Below are 27,083 nucleotides of genomic sequence, written 5' to 3' on the forward strand. Positions count from 1 at the left end.
TGTGTTAGTGTACATTTTTTTTTTTTTGGATGAAAAGGATGTGTTCGTGACGTGTTGTCAATTAGGTTTTCGACATTTTGATTTTTGTCAGAATGAGTATGATTGTTTTCAATTCTAATTTTTCTTGAGTAATATTTTTTTAAACTTACAAATATTAATGATACTCCTATTATGACCATTCCAATTAACGATGATAACCACCTGAAAATAAAATGTTAAAGATGAGTTATGAAATTCAAAATTATACCACGAGTTGTGACTCTTTTGTTCTGTACTATGTCGTCAGGTAGAAAGTTAATTTCAACTGAGCGATAATAAAATATATAAAATCAGCTTATATTAAGTTATTTCTTTCCTTTTATCCTTCAACTCTTTCCTATTCTGCAAACTTTTTTATGTTTGTTTGTTTTTTGTTTTTTGTTTTTATATTTTGTCAAATCTGATTGTTAATGTAGATGTTAAAAGTGGAAGGATGTGAGTATTGGTAAACATATTCAGTAACTATAAAATCTTTTTAAAATAAATTTATAGAACAACTATTAAAAAAATGATCTTACCTTCCTATTTTATGACCCAATGGCCCGAATATATTTGTTCCTATTAAATATGATATACTTGCAGGTAAAAAAGCAGCACCTGAAATTAAAAAAAAGTTTCATTAATAGTTTTGTATAAAAGTGTGTCGCATAATAAATTAATGAAAGATTAAGTATGAAGATTTCAATATTAGTTTAACGTTCCCATCGTTATGCTACCATTGTGGAAAGGTTTGATTAAACCAGGTAAGAGTGCGTCACTGAAACAAGTACTTTTACAGTCTTTCAAACCAAACGCATTGGCAAATTGAAAAAGCGTACTCTGCAATCATAAAATCCCTTTTACAATAATAAAAGATAACAGCACAAACCTTGTTGCCACTCAGGTGCATCCATCGTCTCGTACATCCAAATTGGTAAAGACGGTTCCATCATTGCAATACCCATGTTGGCAAATGTTATAGAACCTATTTAAAAGAACAAAGAAAGTTTCATTTACTCTGATCAGAATACTCGAAGTATTAAAATCAGCTTTACATATCGTGTAGTTTTACAAGTTTTATTAGAATATGTCACATGATTGTGTGTTTTAAGAAGCGTCCGCTATCCATGTCAGTTTATGACTAACTTTCAATCACAAACTTAATATAAAGTCCGAAAGTTGGTTTCTGAGCGAGTCGGTCGAGTTTTCACATCAATAAACTCCTTCAAGATATATTTTATTACTTAACTTTAGACGCGCCTTCTTCTAATATAAATTGTTTTCGTATTCTATTGCCATCTTTTGGGGTTTTAATCGACACAGTCACTGCTTTTCATTGTAAAAATTTTACTCATGTATTTATATACACCAAACTAACATATACAATATTTTATTTTGTACCTATTGAAAATATGGCTGAAAATATAATACAATATGATAACAGAAGTCCATTACTAGGCCCTAGAAATGGACTTCTGATTATACTTATCTTTAAGACGGCTTTCGTTTTAATTAAATTAGTATATAAGCTGTAAAGTATCCCAATTTCCCCAAGAAAAAAATTTGTGCCATGTTAAACCAAATAAGTTTTGTGTCGTCATCCAAACTTAACAGCCGAATTTATACATTTAAGAAGTGAAATCAACCATGTCTAACTTAATTTGAATAAAATATGGACTACATTTCTTCATGTAAGTATGTACTAACCAGCAGCAATAAGAATATACGGGTCTTTGATAAGTGTTCCTAAAGACTCTCCTTCGTGTGACTCTGGTTTTACTGACGGCTTCAAGGCAAACATCTGTAACACTATAATATAGAATAACGTATCAATTTACTTGCATGGCAATATGGTTTAACTGACAAAAAGATAACTGTTACAATTTAAAGACTGACGTGGGGGGGGGGGGGTGTCGAGAAAGGGAATATACACATTTACAGGTCACAATGTATTGCTTCCGTCAAATATTCAAAGGGTTATACCGTAAGTTTCAAAATAAAAATTCTTTTAGTGAAGAAAATGCTTTAAACTTTAAAGAGATAAACAACGAATTCATTTGCGTTAATGAGACGAAAACCGTTGCGGAACCGAAAAACGACAGCCAATGGAATACCGTGAAAGAGTTAAGCGTGCTATTTGCGATTAATTCTACCTGTTAATTGGAATAGTGGCGTGACAGGAAGACAATACAGTAAGAAACAAATCAAAACATTTAAAAGATATGCTTTATTGTTTATAGAAAAATATTGATCGCTTAAAGTTTATTGATGAATGTTACATTGAAGGTTCTTTCGACAGAATGGTAATCTTTATGTATAGAAGTATTTATCAGAGCAAAAAGTTTGCATTGACTTTACTTAAATTTAAGAGCTTGATGAACAAATTATACCGTTAAAATTTGTTTGTCAGACTTAAAAAAGGTTGATAAAGATTTAGGTAATTTGTTGTTATTAAATCCTTTATTTCATAATTTGCATGTCAAGCACAAAGTACGTTCATTAATTAATTCAAAACGTCAGTGCAGGGCAAAGACCGTCGAATGATTTTCAAAAATGATGGACGTGTTAATCTATAAATAACAATTTTTAATTTTTTTTCATCCACATAAAATAGAAGAAGTTGATGTACACAATTGTTTTCTTAAAGACAATAGGGGCTTAAGTACAAAACAAGTACAGCATTGGAACTTTTTTTACGATGTTATTCGTCTATAATAGTACCTAACCATTCGTCGTTTTTCTTTAATGATCTCCATTATGTTCATTGGCGAATGTGAAGACATAATCCCTTGACTCGTGCAATTATATTATAGGAGTATTGCAAGAATGCTAGTGAATATTGTTCCTTGTAGAACAGTTTTTGCATGAATAGTTACTATACATTCTACTAGGGAAAACATAATACAACAATACTAGTGCAATGCCCTTTGATTGCATGGGGAACATTTCAATGCCATGAATATCATGTTTTTCTTTCAATAAGGAAACAGTTTTAAAGCCAATATGTAAGTTAACATTTTGTCACGTTCTACAATACAATGAATTATATTGCTTTACAAGGGAAAATAATATTAAAGCAATATAAGCAAAGTAAAATACCCTGTTACCACATTTTATATTTTTTTTTATTCATTATACATATAAAACAAACAAAACAATTAACTCAAATAGTTAACATCGTAAAAGATTGCAAGAATGTACGACTTCAACAAAGTTAATTGAATTGCGAGTATGCAAACCATCTAGTATATGTGAATCAAAGTGCATTCTCGTGTTGAATTATTTTAAAGAGAGGCGAAAGATACAAAAGGGACATTCAAACTCATATGTGGAAAATAAACTGACAACGCCATGGCAAGAAAAGACCAAAACACAAACAACAGTACACAAAACACAAAATAGAAAACTAAAGACTGAGCAACACGAATCCCACCAAAAACTGGGGGTGATCTCATGTGCTCCGGAAGAGTAAGGAGATCCTGCTTCACATGTGATACCCGTCGTGTTACTCATTTAAGTACAAACCCTTTGATAAGTCTAATTCGTTAGGTCACATTCGGGGGGAAAGAGGATGGAATTGTAGTTACGACAATTGGAACATATCCGTCGTCATCTGTGAAACAGATAATCCATAACGGTAAACCATCTCGTGATGGTGTCCGTAAAATTTACGAAGGAACGATTTCAACTTCATGCACCACTTGGAACTCCTAGGTTAATAGCTTCCTTGTGAGCAGCAACCCTCTATCAAGGAAATCATGATAAAAAATACAAGCCCTGGAATATCGTATCAACTTGGAGATATATACTCAATACGCAGGCGCTGCTGGAATGTTGCTACATCGAAATGGAAAGTTCCATTTGGGAAGCTGAAATCATCTCTTTTGTCGTAAAGTTATGTTTTCAACCGACCCTTATTGTCAATTTTTAGATGTAAGTCAAGATATGAGGCAGACTTAACTGCATCTTTTGTATCCATTCTTAAGGTCGTAAGAATGTAATGATTATCTCTGATTTTCATTATTTGTTTGTCCACAAACGAAATTTTTGTGCATTTTTGTTCTATTTAATATAATTATGTACACACCCAATGACTGCCTAGTGGTACGGAAGATGAAATAGGATATATGTTCCCGATTGATATGTTAAAATTCAGTGGAAGAAGTATTTTTGATATTGTGTACACCAAATTTTCGTCTGAGTTCCCGATTATCATTGCAATACTATGGATCTTGCAATCGTACACTTCAGATGTTGATCTGGATTACCTATTGCATCGATCTGCCGTACCGATAGCCAGTAATAGAGTGTGAAGTAATGTATGATAAATAAAATTAAATAGAATAGAATAGATAAATGAAGAAATAATCTTATTATGAATACGATTATTGTTAATTTACAAATATAACATTTTTGGTAATCCTCCTGTTTCATCTTAGTCGAGCGCAAACTTTATGATTTTTAATTCTTTTATCATAGTTTTTACTTGCTAAATCAAAATCTTAACTATCAAGCATATTTCAACCTCGTAAAACGTGTAACAATATACATACTATATTTAATATAAAATTTGTTCAAAAGTACAATGTATGATTAGGGAACTTTTTGTCCTATTCACAAAGTTACATAAATCTATTAGTTGATATTGATATATTAAAAAAAATAAGTCCGTATCAAAGGGTAGTATGATAAATTAATTCGATAACAAGTCGAAAGTTTTTTTCGGGGTCATCATTTTTATGTCAAAAATGGAAAATTTTCGAGAGTAAAAACGGGATTATATCAATTACAAATTTGCATTATTCATTTTGCACTGTCATCCAATGACCATTAACTACGTTAGCCTGTCATTAGAACAAAGTTGTTCGATAAAAACGATAAAGGTTAAGGCGACTCAAAAGCAAAATGTCCTTATTTCAAATGTCACATATTAGATGACGTGCATTGAATTTTAAGATTTATGCAACATAATTCGTTTGAAAAGATCGAGGAAAATGCAATTACCGATCAGAATTAAAAGCAATCTTTTCTAGATCGGAAGTAATATTTTAACTGTTTATTAGTGAATTGTAGATCAAGAGAATGTCTAATGTGATCTGTCTGAAGACCAACGGGTAAATCAATAATCAGAAATCAAATATCTCCTATAAAATGCAATCAAATAAATGAAACAGTTCCCATAAACTTATTTATCACCATTTTACTCTGAGAAGCCCCAATAATTATTAAGGATAGGGATCAGGTTGCTGTAAGTAGTTATTCTGTCAGACTCTTGGGATTTGGTCTGATACATTTTAGGCTTTGGAAGGGCTTTTTCTTCCAATCCTTTTTCACTTGGAATTGCAGCGAGGGTAAATATATGACGTTTATTGGCTGTTCGCGATAAGGGCATATTAATATAGAGTCAATCTAATTTATTTGCATTTTTTATTGGGAGTGGGGAGTGGGGGTAAAAACCTAAACATCTTTTTAACTCTCGGAATCAAAGGTGCATGCATATATCCTAACACACACTTAACTCTGAAGTAAAGTAATAAAACAGAAATGCGATAAGATTGGTTTCTCTAAAAGTCATAGTCTCATGATTTCATGCAAAAAGGCTAAAAAAAAAAGGAAAATGCGATTGAAGAACAGCATTATTTGAGCAGAAATACCACTTGTCAACCACCATGCTTTCAGTTATATAGTGTAAAGTATTCAAAAGACTTGTGTTTGTTATTACAAATGTATCTGTTATCATTTAAAACACTAATTCTAAGGCACAATGCGGTATTGTGGATAGATATCGTAATTTTGTGACTTTCATATGTCCCAGTGTTCTTTGATTGCAATGTATGATGTTTTAACCAAAGCATATATTGATTCGAAAGCACTGCGATAATATTGTGTTGGACCTTTAAGATTCTTAACAAACTTATGTTTGTATACTGCTATTTGTCTTTTAGTCATTTCGCTGCTCTTGTTTTTTCCCTACTAATGTTATTTTTTTCGCTACGGTGTTCTCAATTTGTCATCGACTTGTGAGATTGGATATCCCTTTGTTATTTTACGCCTCTCCTTTACAAGCGAATCTCGTTATCTAATCTCTTGTAAAGCTTCTGTGCCAAATCAGGCTGACTTGTATCTCCCTCTATTGTATTGCAATTATGAAAAGTGACTGAAAACGTTTCGTTGTTGGTTGACAATGGTATTTATTGAAATAATAGTGGCAAGGAAGTGAGGAAAAATGGTATATATTTCTTTGATGTTTTCTCAAAGGATTTTACATTAACCGATTCATTGCTGTTTCCTGGACAAATCTTCCACGTGTAACATCAATTTTACATTTAATATAATAGGTATCTATGATAAGAAGGTTAACAAGTAGGACTGGAGTGCTACAGGAAAAAACGGTACGTAAGCTATCAAACCGTCAACCATTATAAAAAAGGTTATCTTATCAACCCCATTGCGGTACTAGTATAACTGTGCATTTGAATGAATATGAATCCACCCTCTGGACACTACCATACTTAAGCGTTGGGTTGTATTATAAACGTACCAGTTAACCAGTTAACCGTCCACAGAGAGACATGTTGGACGTATTATTCTGACCTGAATCTAACCAGGTCTGTACTAATATTTACTTCAAATAACGGTTAATAGGTGATTAAAAGAAATAAAGAGTTTGAAAAACTTTCGTGTGAACATGCTTATGCTGGGTTTAACCCACAACCTACAGTACTTAAGGCAAGCGTCCAACCAACATATACAACCTAGTTGGTAGCTTTGTCGGTGAGAAGATAATTTGATAAGCATACTAACTTCAAGAGAAAATGATACATACCACCGTCTATAAGTGCAAGTGTTGCTAAAACTACAAATGGTGCTTCTTTTCCTGCAAACTCGTACATAAATCCACCAAATGTTGGACCCACTATTTTAAAACAATAAGAACATAGCATATCAAACAAAGAAAACAGGTTAAACCAGAATATGTCAACTATCATTGTACTATAAATAACAAAATAAATAAGGTAAATAGTCAATAGTGCAATAGATTTTAATACGAAATTCGTTTTTACAATGCATGTTATGATTTTCTTGCTGTGTTGAAGACCCATTGGTGGCCTTTGGCTGTTTTCTGCTCTTTGGTCGGGTTGTTTTCTCGTTGACACATTCGTCATTTCCATTTTCAATTTTATCAGTATTTGTATATATTTAACTGATTTCTGTATGTAAGCGTCCAACCAACAGACAACCGAGGACGTGGTAGCTTTATCGATATAAAGCAAAAATTTCGATCAAACACATGTTAGGGTCTGTCTTAGTCTTGCAGTGAGATGAGAGTTTGAATGCCTCACTGTGACTTTGAGATGAAAATAAAAGGCAATAAAAGGCTGTTTCTTTGCTTTTTTATGTGCGCCTATAGTAATTTTGAACTACGTCATACATTGATACACCGCATCCTTTCTTTTCCATTAAACCAATGTATACAATCTTTATGCTTTTAATTACAAAAAGCATTTTTAAATTCAGTCTTATACAAAACAACAAAATCAGTTTCTTCATATTTGTATTCGTAAATAAGAAACTTACCTAAAACTCCCATTGCTAGACCCCCTAAAGCTATACCCATCGCATTTCCACGTTCTCTATCATCGGGATATCGGTCGGCTAACATTCCCATACCTAAAGCGAAACAAAAATCCGATAAATTGTTTTAGGTCATTTATATGTTTTGGAGTTAAGTGTGACGTCCATTTTCAATGAACTAGTACACATTTTTGTTTAGGGGCCAGCTGAAGCCCGCCTCCGTGTGCGGGATTTTCTCGCTGTGTTGAGGACCCATTGGTGGCCTTCGGCTGTTTTCTGCTATTTGGTCGGGTTTTTGTCTCTTTGACACATTCCCCATTTCCATTCCCATTTCCATTCTCAATTTTATTTTATTATTAACTTATAATTTAGAAAATATACAAGTATACACTTACAGTAGTAAATGTATAAACAATCGGTATTCAACAATAGACAGGCGTCTTAATAATATATGCAGATACATGTTCGCTAAGCTCTAAATCGTTTTCTTGAAGTCGTGAAAAGTGCTATTGGTATATCATACTGCAAATTTAAATTTTTAACTTAACATTGCACATACACTAAATACATTATGCAAAAATTTACCTGCTACACTTGAACAAGAAGAACCTATTCCTTGGACGGCCCTGGCTATAAATAAAATAGTATAATTCTCTCCAAATGCAAATACTGAAAAAGAAATTAAATTTAGATCAGTATAATATCCATTTTATAGATTCTAGGTGCCGAAGTTGTGTATCTTTTTATTTACTTTACAGTTTTTTTACTTTGTTCTATTATGTTCATTTTGGTCGTATCACTCTCGACGTGACTCGGTATATATGTTTTTTTTGGCTTCGGGCGTTCCTGGTGCAGGTGGTGCAAGATGTGCGATTTCGACGCAAGAGGTTTTTATAGTGTTTTGTTTTCATTTTGTTTACCCTTGTCATTTTATTTTACCAAATTTGTACTTCAGTACTCTATCGAGAAGTGTATACAATATAATGTATGTACTATCAACTTGAAACACTTTTTTGTTGGCGTCTTTGTGTATATTTGTTTGAAATATTTAGTCAGTTGCGTTGTTACGGGTTGTATATGTCTGTGGTGTATGTTTTCACAGTTTTGGCTGCTGAATCCCAATTATTGTCACATTAACCTATAATGTCTGTTGGCGTTGCTTACACAATTTGTCAATATAACAGACCTATATAATAAAACTGCCATACAAGCTAGCTATAAAACTTGGTTTTCTTCGGAAAATTTGTGTTCCAAGTCAGGGATATGACAGTTGTTTTCCATTCATTCCATTGACTGATAAAGACAAACGTTTGATTTTGTCAGTTTTCATGGACTTCCCCATTTTGAATTTATCTTGGAGTTCGGTATTTTTGTTATACTTTTTTATTTTGCAAAACTACAAGCTATAGGTTTTAGCGAGAAAAAAATAACGATTAGTAAAGCACATTTTTTTTTTCAAATTAAATCTGCACATGGCGTTTACATTTATCGTCAACTATACATTTTATGTTTTGGTGAAACAGATTGGTTAATGTTTAGTCACACCATTTTGAATTATTTGAAGACATGGTATTTTTGCTTGTTATAACTTTCATTTTCCCAATTGTTGCTTGTTGTGTTGTTTCTTTCGAGATTCAAGTTTTGCTGCTATTGTCAACAATATCTTGCCTCAAACCGATCGGCATTCATTCGAACTTTACTTCCAATGTTTCAAATTACATATTTTCGTTAAGCAAGAAACATAGCGACTGGCTTTTGTTGCAAACTTTAGAAGGCAAAGTATCAAACTTATTATAAATTGTAATTTTTGTATTCCAATATCTTGTATTTTTACTTATTTTTAAGGCAATGAAATAGAAATCTGTAACAAATTCCAGTCCAGTCCACCAAATTGTTTGCCCTTTACGTGCGTAGCTTCCTGCTAAGTTAAGTAACACATATATGCCGCGTTTTGTCTTAATTTTTGTATTGTTTCTTCAGTTTATAGATTGAGCTTGTCGGGTAATTTATGACAGTATTTCTTAGATTTTTTTCACATACATAGTTCAAAATGTGTTCCTCATCGAACGCACCAAATTAAAAAGTGTTGTTGAATTTTGTTGATATTACCCTGCATCGATATCTCTTCATTGCACAAATGTAACGTGGTCGTCATCTATCGGTGCTATAGGGACCGTATTGACTTGAACTGAGGCAAGAGTTTTGTATCTAAAGGCCTCCATGCGACTTTAATAATATTTACGGTACCAATTTTTTTGCACCAGATGCGCTTTTCAACAAATAATGTCTCTTCAGTGATGCTCAAGGCCAAAAATATAGACCAGAAACCGCAACGAAAGTGATCTCCCTTTGCTCATAGTTTTAGTATTTGTGCGTTGTGATTTTTTTATCATGAATTGATACACCATATTCTTTCTGTTCCGTTGTAACAGATTACACCTTTTATACACATATTTTAAGAAAGAAGATTCATTGTACTTGATTTATACTTCTTCGAGATATCCTCTACGAGCAATAACGTCTGGTTTCCCTTAAATTTTCTATCTTAATTAGCATCCATTATTCATGAGAATAATTTAGAGTTCAGATCTTTTTTCTTTATTGGTCATAGTCGAGACCATTGACCATTAAGTTTATATGTTTTCGTTGGTTCTTATTTTCAGTAGCATAATTTTGCATTATAACTTTTCGATAATGTTAAAAAAAGATTAAGAATCGTTAGCATAAATGAGTATAGATATATTTTGCAGACATAATGTCTTTCCAACATATTCTAATGTCAGATTTTATACCATACGCATATAGGTTACAGTGACCTTCAAATTTTATATAATTAGCGGAAATAGTCCAATTTAGCAATTTTATCGGTCCTGATGTTATCTTTAAGCAAAGAACAAAGTTCGAATTCTAATCATCAAGATATATAAAAAGAAAGGTGCTTATCTGCATTTAATAATACGTATATAGTCAGAGGTTGCGTTATGTTGTTTTTACTGCAAAACATTTGCCATTTAATTAAGGAATGACTGTAATATTTTTTCTGTCTATGAAGAAATAACATAAAAAATGTGGTGCACACTGAATAATCCGCGTAGCGGGTTATTTTAAAGTGTGCACCACATTTTTTATGTTATTTCGAATAGACAGAAAAAATGTTACAGTCATTTCTTATAATTTAATTCTAAATTCCATTTTAAACCTGAGTAAACCATGAAAAAAACGTTGATGACGTCACGGTCACATGGCAAAATTAAGTCTATGAGCTGATAAACAAAACAACGTCAGCCAATCAGAAGACGCGTTACATCCAAAATTAAATTATTCCCAAATGTGTCTAATTTTTTCCGACCCTTGACGTTGTGTTCTAAAATAACAATCACAACTTCAAACATGAGGGTATAATTTTGTTCTGTTTGACGTAATGTTAGAGAATTCAAACTCATCGCTCCCGTGTGCTTAACTGGTAAAAAGCGCCGATTAACTTGTCGAAGAGTGATATGCCAATATGAAAATGAGAAGATGTGGTACTGTATGATTGCCAATGAGACAACTCTCCACAAGAGACCAAATGACATATAAGCATGCTTACTCGAAGAAAACAATTTCAAATATTTAATTTACTTACTAATGGTGGATACAAACATAACAAAGAAACCAGTAAAGAGTGGAATAGTGTAACCAATTCTGCAAAAAAGTATTGAATAATTATGCCATATATCATTTTGTAGTTAATACAATCTGGCATTATAGTTACAGCAAAATCATTTGGTGTGTAATTTAATGACAACTTTCTATAAAAAAATATTTTTACTTTTCCATTAAAACAGTATAAAATCAACGAATAATTATGAATTATGTTGGTATTTTCTAAACATTATGTCCTTTTAATGTACATATCTAAAAACATTAATAAAGCTCTGACAGCAAAATTGCAAAAAAATGGCAATTACCAAATTATTGATCAACCTAACCAATCAGATTAATTGCTTAAATATACCTGTTCGTTAAAGGTCCTATGAACGGATTGGTAATCAACTGTACAATTGCCTTCGATGCAAACATTAAGCCGACTTTGACGTTCTCATTTCCTAGTTCTGCCTTTCGAATTGTTGGCACTGTCATAGTCTCATAACTTGTCACATTTATTGGTGTAATTGTTATATTTTCACATATGTACTCCGATGCTGTGTAGGCATTGTAATTTTTTGTCACAGTTTGAAACATATTTAAAGATTTATTTGAACACATTTCAGTAATATTTTTTGTGTAGTACGTAGTCACATTCTGTATTTCATACGGGTAATCTAATTTACGTAGAAAATTTGGCACAATTGGTACTGAAAAGGAAAACATGTACAGATCTGTATAATATACTGCTCATTTATGTTTAAGTAACAATAATAATTGTAAATACTATAAACTGTCTTCTAGAATTGATTCGTAAACATTTTAAGGATGCTCGCTCCTCTTGTTTTAGAATTTTTACCAGATATTCGAAATCCTCTGGTTTTATCCATGTAGTGCCATTAAACATTTGTGCCCATTGAACCCTACTTTTCTTTCCAGAATTTGATTACATATAGTTTTAAATGTTACCTTTGAAAATCTTATAAAATCCTTGTTATTTTTTCATCGTTTTTGAAAGAAAAAAGGTGCCAATGTTAAATGTATGATAAATCTAGAGAGAATTATTTCCCGCCAAATTTTCAATGGCTTATATCTCGAAAACAAGCACACGGACCCTTCATTTTTTCTGCTTTTTTTAGTTTCTCTATTTATATACTATCAATTTATAACAGTATTTTAAAAAGTTTGTTATTTTGAAACAGAGAAACGAACATCCTTAAGTATATACTGAGTATGAATAAAAGAAGATTTGAGTATATGTTAATGAGACAGCCTCCAAACAACATAAAAAAAAACCAAATACTTCAAGAGGTCAGCATTTTAAAAAGTGATCATATTAACATAAAAAATATTCGTATATATACATGTATTATGCGAATATAGTGTCCTGTAATCCGACCAATTTTAGCAAAATTGATCAAATTACTATTTACATCATCGCTTCATTTTTGCTGACCATTTCACGGTCTTCCTCTAACATGTCTAAATAAATACCTTTTTTTTTGTTAAACAAAGAAAACAAAATAAACATTTTATTTTCTTTATATATATATAATTATAATTCTTGATGAAAACAACATAGATCTATGTTTATTGTTATAAAAAATACAAAAAAAATATTTGTATTAGATATTAGATTAGAGAAAAGCTCGGCGTTTAATTTTACGTCATATCCTTAAAGCTTGTACAAAAATATGTTTTCCGACAAAGTAGGTACATTTATCGATTATTCATTACTGTTTATGTACCATCGATAACCTTCATGCATGACATTTCAGATATGATAACATACAGCCTCTAGTAAATGGTTATAGTCACGACAGTGTCACTAAAGAACCCAAGTGTATTATAAACGGTTAAAAAGAGAAGATCCAAGGGGCGAATCAGACAAACAACAGCCCAAAAAACACTACACATAAAATAAAAAATAGTTCCTGCTGTACTGTTGGCACTCGTCACAAGAAAATGCATATAATTGCAGCAACTGAGGATCCCGGTTGAAAGTTTACTGTTGTCAGTCCGTTGTATTTCTGTTGTAAGTACAAATCATACACTATCAAAACCTAAATGGATAGTTTATTTTAAAACTCCAATAACTGGAAGTGTTGTACAAATTCAAATGGATCTTGAACAATATGACCAAATAGTTATTCTGCAAAAATTCTATATTGGAAGGAGGAAAGGCTTACAGATATACATGAATGGAATGTTAAACTTTTTGTTCAAACGTGACCTGTTTCGCTTAATTTAATCCATACTACCGTATGTTTAAAATACAAATTGTACTGAAAAAAAAAAAAAAAAAAATATACACTATGAAAATTGAAGCTGAAATGAACAACCCGTATTTCTTAACACTGCGATTATACTCATTATATCTAGTGGGAGAATACCTACACTTAGGTAATTTTGATATAACGGCTTTGAATAAAAATCAAAAACATTCTGCTTTCAAACGTTTGACATTTTCGCTTTTTTAACTTTTTGCTCCTGGGCGTAAGAAGTTTAAGTTTCTCATCACCTTTACAATTTCAAAAGAAATCTACAGGACTTCTTTTGAATGAATGGCAATGTAAGTCAATTAACAAAATGAACATGACTTTTTTTCATTTTCAAATTATCTAAACTTAGAAAAATACCTTTTACATAAACACTGATTATGATTCATATGATTTAAAATACAATTATTTTCTTCTTAAAAAATATTCAAAATTATATTCTTTCTACCATTATAAAATTACTCACCGACAGTAGTCAGAAGCATATTGTCTAAGAAAAGAGCTATGAATACCATTATAAAATTACTCACCGACAGTAGTCAGAAGCATATTGTCTAAGAAAAGAGCTATGAATACCATTATAAAATTACTCACCGACAGTAGTCAGAAGCATATTGTCTAAGAAAAGAGCTATGAATACCATTATAAAATGACTCACCGACAGTAGTCAGAAGCATATTGTCTAAGAAAAGAGCTATGAATACCATTATAAAATGACTCACCGACAGTAGTCAGAAGCATATTGTCTAAGAAAAGAGCTATGAATACCATTATAAAATTACTCACCGACAGTAGTCAGAAGCATATTGTCTAAGAAAAGAGCTATGAATACTATAACTAGAACTAATTTACGAGATTGACGACATTTTGTTAGGCAGTCAGACATTTTGGCAGGCGATACAATGTCTTTGATAATCATGATTGTTCTATTTCCAGTTCCTTTGCGCTGTAAAGTAAAAAAAGAATATCTTATTATCTAAAGTTAATGCGTGTACTCATTTAAAACTGATTTGCATTGCAGACTATAGTATAAACTCGTGATAACTTTTGCTTGAAATAGTAATATAAGTAACTTGAAATCGTGAATTATTGTATAAAAATGTATTAGGTAGATGCAGTAGTCTGGTGTACACAACCCCGTGTTTCCCATGTCTGAAACAAAGGCGGTGATACAAAGAAAAGGGGAAGGTAAATAGGCACAGAACTAATAGTACGGAGGACAGGAAAGAAAACATACCGACATACATGCTAGGAGTTTCTTTTTTTTTTGTATAAGCTTAAACTGTGATAAATATACATATGGGTACGATTTAGTGATTTTACTCCAAGAGGCCAATGTAAAATTTATAACACATCTTCGGTAAACTTTGAATGTCTTCGTCAGACAACGGAATAGAAACATCTATAATTATCATATTTCCATCCAATTTCTATATACGTATTTCATATGTCATGTTATATAGGTTTTTCCAAAATTCCATAAACTAGTCTTCTCAAATGAATATTCCATAATTTTCAAAAGGGAATGGACACCATAAAATGTTTCAGTCGTGGAGTAGGAACTTGCTGACCACTCTGGAGTACCTTAGTTTTAAACCAGGTTCTATTTGGCGGTTTTGTGTTGCTCAATTTTAGTTTTCTGTGTAATTCTTTGTAGAATATCGTTTGTCTTCTCGTTGTTTTTTTTTTGAATTTCTGACTATGTTACATTATGTTTTAAAAACAATTATGGTAATTGATTGCACTTTGGTATCTCCCCTATTTTTTCAGAATACAGTAGGTTTACGTGTCTTTTTACCGTTATCTTTTGAAGATGACAATCGCCTTGGTAATTACATGTGGACAACATTTGTTTATTTCTTTATACACAATTCTTTTATAGGCACATATTGTCTCGTAACTTTATCAGTTTGCTGTGTAAACGTAAAACTATGGCACCATGACTGTTTTAAAATCTGTGAATTTCTATTCAACCATCTTATTTCAAAATATTTTGTTATTGAAAGTAGGAATAATTAGTCTGCAACTTTTTATTTTGATTTTTAAAAGATACGGTTACTCTTGGTTTTTTTTCAGAGTATATCTCCGAAGCTACATCTATTTAATTGTCTCGTCGTGTATAAACGATGAACATTTGCTTAGAATACATCAAATACCAAAACCGCCATTTAATGAGATTAAAGCTTGTTTGTTACGGTAGTGTTGGCTCATAGAAAAGTATCTTAATATTCGCAAGCTAATTGACTTATTGATTAATCTTTTTAATGTAAATGTTTCCATATTGAATACAGAAGTCAAATAACGGCATGTTACATTAGTTTATTGATACAAGTATTTAATTCTTTGACGGTATTGACGCAGAAGGTCGCTTATGTCCATCCTACAAAACGCAATGAACAACCGGAAGTCACTTGAAGAGTTTGGGTGCAATATCGAGTTTGTACTCGGACACCCTCACATTTAGCAAATTGTTAATCGATGTTAATGACGATGGGAGACCATTGTATTGTCGATTGATCGCTTAAAGATCAAAGGGAAGCTATTTTACTCAAAAACATCAAGGATTTCTTGCTTCAAATTGTCGCTGACGTAATTATAAATTATAAATATTACAGATTACTCAAAAAAGAAAGACATCTCTGTATTCCAAGTTATTCCTAAAGTCGAATGTATTTGGAATTTCAGTGGAATGAAAAACATATCATTGATTGATTGTTTGGTGTTAAATGCCACTTTCAACATTATTGGCTGTAGAGTGGTGTTGAGTTTTATTTTTTTGGTGAAGGAAGCCGGAGTGCCCTGAGAAAACCACCGACCGTCGGCAGGAAACTGACAAACCAAGTCAAATAAGATTAGAGTCGAGCGCACCTGCCGAGTGCGGGGTACGAAATTACATTATAACCTCAGCGATGACAGGCTAGTCTAGTGATACATTTGTTTAACCACTCGGCCACCGAGTCCCAAATTCAAATAGTTCAGCTAAATCATTTACCGAACTTGGTTAAATACTGCATCATGTCTTTACGCGATCCTTGTATTTGGGATCGTACACATTAAGTTGAAGTTCTGTTTATGCATCAATATGTATCAGCGAATAAAATGGTCCAGATTTCATTACATTGTGTGTATTTATGCCATATGAGGCACATATAAACAAATTAAAGGAGAGCTGGGGTAAATGTCACTGAGGAAGCAAGCAAATGCGCTAAACACTTATAATTGAATTCTGTTTTTGATTGATTGATTGTTGTTGGTTTTCATGCATGTTCAGGACGAAAACAAATTTACAATAAATACAATAGGTAGGTCCTGTTATAAAGGTCGTCTAGGTAGAAGGTCGTGGCACTCTCTTTACATGAGGCATTGGATATAACGTCCCCATTCTAACCAGACGTGGCTGCTCACAATTGTACAACCAGAACAACCAAACGGATGCCCCACTTTGGCAAAAGTTTTACTGCCAGTCGGAAGACCAAGAGTGATCATATAATCTATTCCCCAGACACCCTTGTTGTTTTTGAAAATTCATACGAAATGAAAGAACGTGACCATCACAATTTGCAAGAAACGCGGAAATACTTATTGCTTAAAATGTAATGGTTACTTGCTTTCATTTCGTATAAGCTTTCAAAAACTACTGTAAATATTATGGTATGGAGCTATATGAATTGACAATATAAAAACATTAGTTTGGCCTGGTTTTTCATCTCAACATTGATGATTAGTCTTGCTTGATGAGTAAACTATTATACCGTAAGATTAATTATACAGAGTATACTTTATATAATAATATTTCCATGGTATCGTAGGTTACATATATGGAAGTAACAAAATAACTAGTGAACTCAACTTTAATATACTGCTAGCTGTTGAAAAAGTAATAGTTATGAGTTTGACTCGGTTTAAAATGTTATAAAACTTTGAATTGTGAAGCATCAAGAATATGGTTGATGGTTTGATACTAACATACTAACATTAAGTCACAAATAGGATATAACAGCAGTAAGAAGTTTGTAAGAAAAACAACATAATGCTATATCATCAAGAAAGCCATAACTTCATATTTCAGACGAATTCCACTTGCTACATGGATACAACTGAGTTGTCTAAAATACGAAAATTACAGGTAGTTTTATCGTACCTGCAGTTTTTGCGGGGTTTTTTTTTTTGTTATTTTTTTATAGTGAGTTAAGAGCGATTTTCTGTGTATTATGCGTTTCACGGTACGTAAGCAATTTATAAAAATAATTCGTATTTTAAATGATATAGACACTTAGTTTACATGGCGGTAGACTATGTGCAGCTCACATGTATTGCTGCTCGACCATGGCCGTTTTTCTCCAAGAGTTCCAGTTTCTTAAAAAAATATATTTAATACAAATATTTGTAATTATAACGAATTTAGAAAGTATTAGAGTAAAGATGTAAAAATTGTCCAACTTGCATGTTATTCATTACTATTGCTTCTCTATGACGGGGGAGCACATTCAAGTCATTTGTCAGGGTAAATATGATAAAAAGTAAAATAACAAAAATACCGAACTCCAAGAGAAAATCAAAACGGAAAGTCCTTTGTCAAATGGCAAAATCAAAAGCTCAAATACATCAAACGAATGGAAAACAACTGTCATATTCCTGACTTGGTACAGGCATTTCCTTTTGTAGAAAATGGTAGATCAAACCTTGTTTTAAAGCTAGCTTAACCTCTGACAGTCGCATAGAATTCTATTATATTGACAATAATTTGTGAGCAAAACAAACAGACATAATAGGTAAAAATGTCAAAAATTGGGGTACAGCAGTCAACATTGTGTTATAATCTTTATCACTGTAAAACAAATACCTATTTCAACAAAGAAATACAGTCATAAGAAAACTTACCAGTTAGAACGATCGAGTAATATCACGGATGCAGTAACTTATGATCAGTTTCCGTATCAATATTCCTTTTTACACCTTTAGTCACAATACGTCATCTTATTAACAGTTTTCCTTATATATATATGACTTTCCACCTGCTTTGTTTCACCGAAGCTGGTGAGATTGCTTTTGAAATATACAAACAGTTTTTACGAATCGTTGGATGTGACAAGTAAAATCAATTTAAGTAAATTCCTGAGCAACTTACAGTTTTATGCATACCGTATTAGCATGCTCATATAAATTTATCATATAGTTCATTTTCTTCGGCAGAAGCATAACCAGACATTTTATGGAAATATGTTTAGAAAAAAAAGTATTACGCGACAAAATTAATCATACAAATGTAGTTTTGAATATTTATATTTAAAGTGTTAAATTTACATAAATGAGTATTAATCTTTGTCTAAATTAATTTACTATAATTCAATATTCAATTACTTATAACTTTAGATTAAGGCAGCGTATACGTATTTGGAAGCATTTCAGACTTTCGTCACTTTTGAATGCATTAACAACTCCTTGGAATTGAATATCGAAAAAAAAAAATAAAACATTTATTCTTTCAGAGATTACGTTAATCAAAAATTTGTGAAACAGATCTATAAATGTATAGAATGTATGAAAAAACGAGGCGAAAATGCATATTTCTCTTCCATTTCTCGAAAACCAGTCAAAAGAATTTTGATTTAAAAAATATGAAAATGCTTTGGATATTTCCAACTAAACTTAACACTAAATTACTGAAGAGGAACGGAATAAGTAGTCTTGCGTAGTTTTTTCGACGTCAATAGGTTACGATTTGGTTTTTAATTCAGTTTTAATGTCATTTAGGGAAGCTGTAGGGATCTTGTCGGCTTATTGTAATATTTTGTACGGTTCTAGAAACAGAAAAAAAACATTTATTCATAATTGATATATTATATACCAGAAACCATAGATAAATGTGCATCTAAAATGATTTTGTTTTCCAGACATTCAGTTAAAAACTGTATAATACATTGTATACACTTTTTGGAATTCTGTTGCATTGCGATAAGGGGAGAGAACTTTGATAACGACGTTTGACAGCAAAAGTAAATGTACATAGAATAATAGTTATGCGAATTAAACAAAGAATGTTTGTTTTGCTCACACAATTGTTGTCAATGTAATGGAATTCTATGCGACTATCATACAAGTGAGAGGTTTAGCTAGCTATAAAACCAGGTTTAATCCACCATTGTCTACATAAGGAATGCCTGTATCTAAACAGAAATATGACAGTTGTTTTCCATTCGTTTGATTTCTTTGAGTTTTTGATTTTGACATTGGATAAGGGGCTTTCCGTTTTGAATTTTCCTTGGAGTTCGGTATTTTTATCATTTTACTTTTCACACAGTTTCCGAAAATCTTTTTCGTAGATTTTTTTTTTTTAAATCAAACGAACTTTATTTTCATACTTTCAAAAAAAAATAAACTATTAATTTAGCAATCATTACTCTTTCATGAAATATTTGTTCGTCAACGTCTTAAAACTGCTTTAAAGATATTAACTATAACAAGTTAATTTTTTCCTTGATTTCAATTTCAAAACCAATAATAATATCATTAATGCGTTATACGTTTACAAGTGCGTTCTTACAACTTTGTTTCGGTCGACCAATCTGTTTACTATACCAGACAGACACTCGGTTTGTATTGTTTTTACGGTCTAGGAATCATTTCATGACAAACAAAATGAGATCTTTACTGAATACTCGAAGTCATTACTATCAGCTATCACATCAGAACACCAAAGCTTTCAATTGATTTTATTGGTTTTGTTTACAAATTTGTCCTGTCAATTTACACTAACAATAGAGATCTTGTTTGCCGCTGATTGTTACAGCTATCAGTGATTTAATTCATTAAATCAACACATGAATAAATGACTGGTGAAAACAAAAACGGTCAAATATCTATAGTTTTTTTTATTTGTTTGAATAAAAGGAAATATGAGAAATTGCATAATAAAACTGTTATCAACTGCATTGTGTTTGTTGATAAATGGACATTGGTATACAATATGCTTATATAAACACGAGCAAAATTTTATCTAATAACCTCATAAAAATGTAAATTTACATCATACATCGATAGTCTTTATAATAAAATACCAGACTATTGTTTGACCCAATTAACAACAACTCGGTATTAGATCAATTATTTCAATTACAACGACGTATAAAAAAAAAGAAAACGAACAACGATTCAATTTTTGCGTAATTAATATATATTGCTGTTTTATTTCCGTTTTCTTCTTACAACAACAGTATGAATATCATCATGTACACGGAACTTCTTTGATCCATGTTATTTTAAATGCAAGTTTTTATGGTTTCAAAATAGGAAAAAATATTAAGGCAATGTTCATATATAATGAAGCAACAGTTTTCAGTTTTGTGTATGAAAAAAAATGAAAACAACAAGTTATAAGTTTCGTGCGTCCGAAGCGCTTTTCTGGATTTACCTTCACCAGGAACGCTCAAAGCCGAATATTTGAAAGCCAAGGATGTATAAGAACCGAAACATTTGAAGAGCTATATGACCAAAAAGGACCTAAAAAAAATAGCCAAATCCATCTTAGGACAATTTTGGATAAGTAGTTGGAACCTTTATTCTTTATAATTTCAAAATTCACTAAGTTAAACGGACTATTTGAGAAAAGTTTGTTATAAATCATGTCAGTACCGACGTACTGACTACTGAGCTGATGATACCGTCAAGGACTGATAGTCCATCAGCAGAGGTATCGACCTAGTGCTGTACAAAATGATATACATATAAAAGTAAAAGAAACCCAAAGCTGCTTTGTTTGAGGTACTTCTCGGGATTGGACTTCAGTGGGAACAATAAGAAGCAACGGTTTTAGAACATCGAAACCAGTCAAAAGTGAAGGAAATACCCACTAGTGAGAGATTTCAGTCATAAAGACATTTCAAACCAGGTTTTGTCCTCATAAATCGTCAAAATGCTTATACTTGGATTATCAAATTTACACAGGATTTTTTTTCTATTTCTTTAAATGTCAACCGAAGTGCATTGGATTACTATAAATAATTTGTCAAATATCGTCTCCAGAATACTCTTATTTCCGCCTGACGACTTCCTTCAACAATTTGTTTAGAGATTAAAACTATAAAAGGACAATGCAGCAGTAATGGAGTGATCAATGTGTTGACAGAAAACTTCAGTCTCTTAGAGATGTTCATATCAGAAGAAGACCAGGAGTGCCTGTTCATAATGAATTAATTAATTACCGGAAGACTAAATGACAATACCGCTCTCTATTGTCATTTATAAAATACACATGGATAAATAATTCAATCCTGTTTTGGAAGCAATTTGCTTCAAGATAAAGATGGTCTCGTGTTTGATTAGAGATTTTTTTTCTCCAGTATCCCACCAGCCAATATTCATGTATTGTGTTTTCGATTCAGAATAATGTCTTTATTATGGAAATTTTATTTCTCTACTGATTTTAAATCAAATCAGATAAATTAAACATTAGAAGGAACGACTCGTGACAACTATAGTGAATATACGATAGCGTAATGTCAGCCGTTTTGTAAAATACATTTAGAGTAGGCTGTCAAGACTATGTCATGATGACATAGACATTTTTATTTCCTTAATGTAAATTTACAAAACGATAGAGGTAGCATAGATATCTCTAAATCTATGATGGTTTTTGTAGTTCAATTTTTTTTTTGATCTATAAACTATTTAAGTGTTATTTTCATGTATACCTATACATCTACCTATATTCATATAAATGTCCAGAATTTATAAGCAAAGCTTATAAAGCAATTCCTTAAAATTCTGAAACATAAAACAAGACAAACCTCTATACACACATTGGTAAAACGAATGCAGATAGAGTATAGTTTAATAATCTCTTTGACTGTCTTTTAGTTTTTACATCTTAACTGTTTTCTTTAGCTTTCCCACAAATAAATGTTTTAACACACTGGCAATGGGTAAAGGGACTACAGACCCTCACTCCAAAATTGGGAACTCTAATATTTCCTCTCTACCAATTTTAAGACAAACAATTCAATAACTATAACATAAAAAAATTATTAAATATTGACCTTTCAAATTCCATAACAATCATTAATACGTATAGCTGGACAAAATCATTCGTTTTAATTTTGCTTGCTAATATATTCATTTTTTCCACACCCCGATCCAAAGTCTGCTTAGTCACCTATGTATTACCATGTAGTTATTTTTAATATCCTGTCTTAAAAAAACGCAGTGATTTTGTTTTCAATTATAAAATATGTCGATTGTATCGGTAAGCTACATATCGTTTCTTGCAACACGTACTCTCTCTCAGCTAACATTGGTAAAAAATACAGTTGAAGTGCGGATAAATCAAGAACTGTTTTGTTTATTTGGATTTCTATTTACATAGTTCTTTGGGTTTAATAGATCTGATGTTCCTTAAATAAAGAGTAATGATCTTGTAGTGATTATTGCATTTCTGGTCTCCGGTTATTTTTCTGATGTTATTAATTTTTGGTATCTGCAATTCTCAATTTCTCGTCTCTGATTTAAGTCATGCTCAATAAACAGTTGGTTTGATTTATCAAAATGAAAGAAGTCGTTAGTTTACAGCTAAATATCCCATGCAAATAAACATGGCATAATGTATTGTTAAAAGTTAAATGATAGTTACCGATTAACGGCTTCCTCGGTTTGAAAAAAAAGCATGAATGAAAAGTTCGATTCTTTCACAGTTGACGTCAATTGAAATCTCGGCAAAGAAAAAGCATATAATTCTTTGTAGATTTAAAATTGCATATCAGCACATACATGCATCAGACTCCTATCGACTTGAACCACATGCATCAGATCTATATTGATTTGCACAACAAGCATCAGATTCCTATTGACTTGCAGCACATGGATCCGATCCCCAAGATCCTATCGACTTGCAGCACATAGATCAGACCCCTAAGATCCCTATCGACTTGCACCACATGTATCTATCAATACTCCAGTCTATTATTACATTTTAAACAACTCGCCCGAGTACCATCAGGTATGCTCGCGGTCTAAAGTTTGAGAAGACTAATACAATGGGTAAAGGGACTACAGACCCTCACTCCAAAATTGGGAACTCTAATATTTCCTCTCTACCAATTTTAAGACAAACAATTCAATAACTATAACATAAAGTTTGAGAAGACTAATACAATGGGTAAAGGGACTACAGACCCTCACTCCAAAATTGGGAACTCTAATATTTCCTCTCTACCAATTTTAAGACAAACAATTCAATAACTATAACATAAAAAATTATATTAAGTTGCTAATATATTCATTTTTTCCACACCCCGATCCAAAGTCTGCTTAGTCACCTATGTATTACCATGTAGTTATTTTTAATATCCTGTCTTAAAAAACAAGCATCAGATTCCTATTGACTTGCAGCACATGGATCCGATCCCCAAGATCCTATCGACTTGCAGCACATAGATCAGACCCCTAAGATCCCTATCGACTTGCACCACATGTATCTATCAATACTCCAGTCTATTATTACATTTTAAACAACTCGCCCGAGTACCATCAGTTACATAGTTCTTTGGGTTTAATAGATCTGATGTTCCTTAAATAAAGAGTAATGATCTTGTAGTGATTATTGCATTTCTGGTCTCCGGTTATTTTTCTGATGTTATTAATTTTTGGTATCTGCAATTCTCAATTTCTCGTCTCTGATTTAAGTCATGCTCAATAAACAGTTGGTTTGATTTATCAAAATGAAAGAAGTCGTTAGTTTACAGCTAAATATCCCATGCAAATAAACATGGCATAAGAACATTCAATCAGGACCTATATATAGCAAGCAATACGCTATACGCATAATTAAATTGAGCTACAAAACCAAAAAGTGTCAAAATAAAACAACTAAATCCATCTAAGATCTAAATAAAACAACCAAACCATCTAAGATATAAATAAAACGACCAAAACCATCTAAGATCAACTGTACCTTAGGGAGTTGCTATATTAGAATAAGTAAAATTGTATAATTATTAGATTAACTGAAACATTCACGATCATAATCATTCAATCAGGACCTATAAGCTCTAGATAATGGGCTGATGGTATTCTATAGTGATCTTACAGTCCACCATCAGCGGCATTGACCAAGTTTTTAATATTATAATTCTTCAAATATAGCTTAGCTTGCTAAGGTAGGTGAATATAACATACCCTAAACGGTCAACAACTGACATGGTCCCTGGTGTAAGATATGACAGGGTTAAGTTAGGGTTTTGAGTATAGTCGTATAGAATTTCAATGAAAAAAAAACCAATCAAATCGTTTTGTTACAAACTATAAAAAGGAGAATTGACAGTAGTTTTTTTTTTCAAGTACACAATTATAATTATGAGGCAGGTGCTACCAAGGGGGTCCCATTGGGGGGTTCTGATCCCGGATCCCGCTTACTGTTTTGTCAGATTCCCGTATCCCGCTTACACTATGTACGTAAGCAATTTTCATTTTTTTGTAATTTCCCGTATCCCGCTAGACTTCATTTCCCGTTTTCACGGCAAAATAATTTGACTTTCACGTGTAACGCTTACAAAAAATCGGCAATCCCGGGTCACGCTTAGACCCCAATGAGACCCACTACCAAGTGAGCTCCCGAAGGCTATTGGGAGAATGGAAAGAATTTTATTTCTGTTGTCTTAATGCATACCATCATACTTATACACAAATTTGCTGGAAATAGTATGTTCCTTTTTCACGATTTGAGAGAAATAGTGTACTTCTTTATGATGTTTCACGAAAGAAGTGTTAAGACCAAATCAACCCTTCTACCATTTTATATTAATAGTTTGAAATACTGAAATATGGAAATACAAAGTTTTCTCTTTGAATGACTATCAAACATTTGCGGGAATACCTCTCCAATGTACTCTTCAATCGTCCGAAATTTTTCTCCTTATCATAATATGAAGAAATGGACATGTAGGTTAAAAACGTCAATGAGACATCTCAACAATATTAACGACATAAAGACAATATGCCTTTTTGGATACAAAATGTCCGCGTTGCTCCGTTTATAATTGTTCTTTATATCTTGATTTCTGAGCAATATAAAATCCTGCCTGAGAGCAGAATTGCATTGGACCAAATCTTTATAGACACCAGCATTTGAAACGTTCGAATTTTGAACATTATCTTCAACAACAATGAAACGCTTCAAAATATACATTGGCAAATGAAAACTATTCTCTTCTTTGGTTAGCTGTAGATTCTATTTTAGAGTTTTCTTTGAACAAGTTTACCTATATTAGGTTCGATTGTCGCGAAGTTAACTTCAGAGCAGAGTTTGTAGTCTACACGTTACGTGCAAGTGGTTCAAATTTTTGCGTTTGTAAAAATTACATATTTAGATTCCATGTAGATTATAACATAAGTTAAACCTATTTTTGGTATACTGAATAAGTTAAACAGGTCGAAAAAGTCAAAGGGAAGAATAAATAATCGATATACAGACGACAAGGTTCATAGAAGACAAATCAGAAAGCAACGATACAGCTATAAAGATCAAACCGGAGGGGATATCGATATAGATGATCCGGAAGGGTTAGCATATCCTACGTTGCATGCGACATCCGTCGTATTTGCCTACAAAATCCGTTAAAGAGCGCGAAGTATTAAAAGAGAGATGTTTATTGTCAATTCTGACGCACTTATAGTATTACTAAACAGTTTGATTTTAATCTTGTAACTTTAAAAATAAAAAATTTCTTCGACATTAATGAAAACATTACCTTACTCTTCGAAAATGTGTTCCAAATATATACACCACGTGAGTGGTTTTTCATTTTATTGGTTAAAATTTTCGTTTAAAAATTATTTTATACTTTGTTTGTATAATATTTGTATCAACTGGATTTGGATAATATAAAACATGAATGGAATATTCGATTTGGTCTGTTAATGTAATGACGTCATTATCAACTACATCAATTAAAAATCCAACATTATAGTCCATTGATGCTTTAAATAGACTTAAACAATCTCAGGAAGCATACATACTCTTTACTACTTAAAAGTTTAGGTATTATTGAATTTGTTCAGTGGTTAACCGAATTATCCCGTGAAGTTCATCCGATCAGATACCATTGTTAGTATGTCATCCATTGGCATACATTGCTTTATTTTGTCGGAAATCCAAAGTCTCTCTTTTGTCAGTATAACGGAACTAAAAACAACTGTCATACAAGTGGGAGGTTCAGCTAGCTATACAGGTGTAATCCACCATTTTCTTCAGAAAATGATATTACCAAGTCAGGAACATGACTGTTGTTTTGCGTTCGTGCTGTTGGTTTGTATATTCGAACGTTTGAATTTGTCAGATTTTATGGACTTCCCCTCTCTTACATGTACTCAATTTGGAACCAATATTTGTATGTGTATAAGGACAGTATATTACAAGTTCCAAACTCATTGCATTACACTGTTTTATGGTGTTCCTAACAATTAACCTTATATAGATCTATTTAGATATTTTATACTGAAAGTTTTAATTTTTTTGGACTTCGTCATCAGTATAATTCAAACTGAAATTTAAATACCCGAGATTGTTAGGGCTATTTTAAGAACATTTTTGGT

At 32.0% G+C, this 27,083-nt stretch overlaps 1 protein-coding gene across 1 annotated transcript in view; it reads right to left on the minus strand.

Annotated features, from left to right (window-relative positions):
- The window catches only part of LOC127735306 (synaptic vesicular amine transporter-like), a 44,852-nt gene that overhangs the window by 7,301 nt on the left and 10,468 nt on the right, over positions 1-27,083 (minus strand). Inside the window, exons 2-11 of the mRNA XM_052245446.1 lie at positions 14,286-14,445; positions 11,591-11,930; positions 11,219-11,277; positions 8,179-8,262; positions 7,597-7,689; positions 6,845-6,934; positions 1,726-1,827; positions 908-1,003; positions 558-636; positions 150-201 (exon numbers count right to left, since the gene is read on the minus strand). Coding sequence (XP_052101406.1) covers positions 150-201; positions 558-636; positions 908-1,003; positions 1,726-1,827; positions 6,845-6,934; positions 7,597-7,689; positions 8,179-8,262; positions 11,219-11,277; positions 11,591-11,930; positions 14,286-14,418 — 1,128 coding nt within the window. The 5' untranslated portion in view covers positions 14,419-14,445. The remainder of the gene's footprint in view (positions 1-149; positions 202-557; positions 637-907; positions 1,004-1,725; positions 1,828-6,844; positions 6,935-7,596; positions 7,690-8,178; positions 8,263-11,218; positions 11,278-11,590; positions 11,931-14,285; positions 14,446-27,083) is intronic.

The sequence above is a fragment of the Mytilus californianus genome, unplaced genomic scaffold, assembly GCF_021869535.1.
Source record: "Mytilus californianus isolate M0D057914Y unplaced genomic scaffold, xbMytCali1.0.p SCAF_3, whole genome shotgun sequence".
In the NCBI taxonomy this organism is placed as follows: domain Eukaryota; kingdom Metazoa; phylum Mollusca; class Bivalvia; order Mytilida; family Mytilidae; genus Mytilus; species Mytilus californianus.